Consider the following 3,407-nt stretch of genomic DNA (forward strand, 5'->3'; position numbering starts at 1 on the left):
GGTGGGTTTGTGCTGAGCTCAGTGATTGGTTGGGTTGGAGTTTTTATTGGGTCACATTGGAGGTCCATTGAATTGGGTTTTGTCGTTCAGATGTTTTTATCTCCTCTTCTCTCTGCAGATGCTGCACTGCGCCTGGATGCCAATCCTGTGAATATTTCTGTGAAGGACGGTGATCACTTCACCCTGGACTGCGCCATCCTCACCCGCTCCCGGCCCGAGTCCCAGCTAGCCGTGTCCTGGTCCTTCCATGGAGGGAGTCGGAGTGCAGAGCTGGAGACCATCCTCAGTACAGACCGGATCGGGGTGTGGAGCCCACTCAGTCCACGCTGGGAGGGCCGACTGCAGCAGCTCCAACCATCGCCAACCTCCTTCAAGCTGCGAGTTCCTCGGGCAACCGCCGGGGATTCTGGGAACTTCACCTGCTCTGTGCAGGAATGGATGCTGGGGGCGCGTGGTGATTGGTACCTCCTGGCTCAGGATGAGGCTCTGATTGGATGGGTCACCGTACAAAAGAAAGGTACGTTGGGGCAAGGGGGAGGGGCTAAATATAATGGCATAGGCCAAATACAGAAGTCTGAGGAGACCTGATTGTCCAATCGGAGTCCTCTAATAATTGCCCAATAAAATAACTCGGTGGAGGCCTAGTTGGGATTGGGCTCAATAGGGCCACCAATCGCCAAAATATAAACTTACAGATTTGTAGATTTCAATGTTTTTTGGGCCTCCATTTACCTTCTCTGGCAGCCTGAGTGACGGTGAGAGCGCCCCCTGTCTCCCAGCTCCCTGGTGTACCTGACAATGATCAGGTGACAGGGCAGCCAGGTGACCCCTGATACTCAGGCTGTAGGTTGGGGTGTAGACGGAGAGGTAAGTACACAGTGAATGTTTATATTCACATGAAATGATTGTGACGTGTGTGTGCCCTTCCCCCGCAGAGTCCGACCTGCAGTCCGCCATCTGCTCCAATGACGCGCTCTTCTATTTGGTCTTCTTCTACCCCTTCCCCATCTTCGGCATCCTCATCATCACCATCCTGCTGGTGCGTTTCCGGAGCCGGCCCTCCGGCAAGACGGGCGAAGGGAAGAACGGCGTCCCCCTCCTGTGGATCAAAGAGCCGCACCTCAACTACTCCCCGACCTGCCTGGAGCCGCCGGTCCTCAGCATCCACCCGGGGACCATCGACTAAAGAGGAACTCCTCCCATACTCTGTGTCACTCCGCCTCCGGGGAGGGGCCAAACTCATTTTAGGGGGTGAACCGCAGAGGATGCTGGGATATTTGTGCTGAGCACTGAAATGTTCCTCGTTGGCGGGGCCAAAATCCTGTCTGTGCGCTTTACGGGAAGAGGAAGTAAGGGACTCCGCCTGGAGCCCTCGTCTGATTGGGCGGGAGGGGTGGGTGGTTCCCTCAAGCAGCAAGAGATTGTAGTGACTTTTAAAGCGCACTTCACCCAGGCGAAGGACATTAGTGTGGCCCCCACGGGCCCCCATAGCCGGGTGATGCCGGCGCTGGGTCTGTATTGCGGCTCTTCTGTGAATTCCTCTTCTGCCTGTGGATTATTTTTATTTCATGTTTTTACCCCGTGGTATTTTCTGTACGTTTTGTTGCACTGTGGGGTTGTGGGTAATTGCTGGACTCCAATGGTGAGCGCCATCCTTGCCAGGATGCCATGGCGGGCTCCAGTCTGTAATACACTCCAGGAGTGAAAGTGTTAATGTTGGGAGATTTGCTGACCCCGCCTTCTCTCTGCGATTTGCCCGGTCTTCCTACGCAGGAGGGAGGCCATCTTGTATCCGGTGGGTCCTTGTCCTGAGTCGGGGTCACCTCAGGATTATCGATACATTTAATTTGCACGATTTTTACAAAACTTTTCTATTAAGCACCCCTCCCCCCACCCCCTATACAGCAACTCCGCCCAGAATTAGTCTTCCTTTTTCTATATACTGATACCTTTCCGTTCTGGTTCCGCCATTAAGTGAGACGGGGATTGTACATACCTGGGGCCACAGGTGGTGATATGGGCCCTTTATAGCTAAGCCATGGAAGGGGCCCTGCTATAGCTGAGCTTTTTGTGGGCCCTTGTGTAGCAGAGCCATGGGGGGCCCCTCTATAGCTGAGCTGTGATAACACACAAGTGCTGTATGTGCTCCCATCCCCCCCATCCAGGTGAGTTAAAATTTGGCCCCAGCCATTGGTGAGCAGCGGGGCCCTTGTCACCCCTCCCCCAACCTTCATTTTGTGGTATGTTGCACTGATGCTGTTTTTTTTATGACTTTCATTTGACAACAGTAAAGTTTTGTGTCTGTTTCCTGCTTGTCTGGGTGTCATTTTTTGGGGGGAGGTGTACTCTGGTTGGGCTCTTTGGGGTACATTCACTGAGTCACTTTGTTTTTGTAACATTCACCCGAAAATCATTTTTGATGTGTCTTCCATGAAGCAGGGGGGTGACAACTGTACAGTACGGTTGCCTTGGTTGTACAGTAGAGAATTTGGTATCTTTGGCACCCATTAACGGAGCGGGGTGAGCCAAAAATGAGTACAAAGAGAACTTGTCAAGACATAGAAGTGGGGGGGGGGCAATGGGGTGGGGGGGTATGTTTGCTGGGACTGATCATCTGGGGGACATTAAATACCAATTAGTGAGATGAGGGGGCCCCCGTAGGGATGTGATTGGTTAGAAATATTTCATGAGGATTTGCCACACGACCATCTATACGTGGAGAGATTGTTACCCGTGTGTGGTGCACGAGGGTGGAAATATCTCAGCGCCCCCCATCAGTGCTGAGATGTATAGTGCCCCCCGGTGGTGGTGCTGGGGAGGGAAGGAGTTCTTCGTCTGCTGATAAATTCCATCTAGAAAACCGAAGCCGACATCGGAGATCTCACTGAGGCCCTCTGTATGAGATATCACCGAAGCTTCACCATGGCTGACCAATCTGGCATCACCAGGACCATGGTGGACCAATCCGTGACCAGGACCAACGCTTTATCTCAGCAATGGCAGCCCAATGTGATGGCTTCACCAAGGCCAATGGTGGATCAATCTGATTGGTCAGAAATGGTTGTGGTAAAACCCTAAATCAAATTGACCTGCCATTGGTCTTGGTGAAGCCATCGCATTGGGCTGCCATCGTTGTGAGAAAGCCTTGGTCCTGTTCTCCGATTGGTCCACCAATTGGTAAAGGCATCAGATTGGTCTGGGACAGTTGTAAAACCAACAATCGCCTTGGGTGGCCATGGTCTTGGTGAAGCCATCGGCCATATTTCCCACCAATCGGGTTGATGACTTCCCCACCATGGTGACCAATCCAAAACACCGGGACCAAGGCTTTACCACAACAATGGCAGCCCAATCCGATGAGTTCACCAAGACCAATGGTGGATCAATCTGTCCGGGGGGCAGCCAAG

At 52.7% G+C, this 3,407-nt stretch overlaps 1 protein-coding gene across 1 annotated transcript in view; it reads left to right on the top strand.

Annotated features, from left to right (window-relative positions):
- The window catches only part of IGSF3 (immunoglobulin superfamily member 3), a gene marked incomplete in the record, with an annotated part of 23,387 nt that extends 22,030 nt beyond the window's left edge, over positions 1-1,357 (top strand). The window contains 2 exon segments of the mRNA XM_072423858.1: positions 119-517; positions 936-1,357. Of these exon segments, the coding sequence (XP_072279959.1) occupies positions 119-517; positions 936-1,186 (650 nt within the window).
- Between the last annotated feature and the right edge of the window lie 2,050 nt (positions 1,358-3,407).

Source organism: Pyxicephalus adspersus, chromosome 1, assembly GCF_032062135.1.
Source record: "Pyxicephalus adspersus chromosome 1, UCB_Pads_2.0, whole genome shotgun sequence".
Lineage (NCBI taxonomy): Eukaryota > Metazoa > Chordata > Amphibia > Anura > Pyxicephalidae > Pyxicephalus > Pyxicephalus adspersus.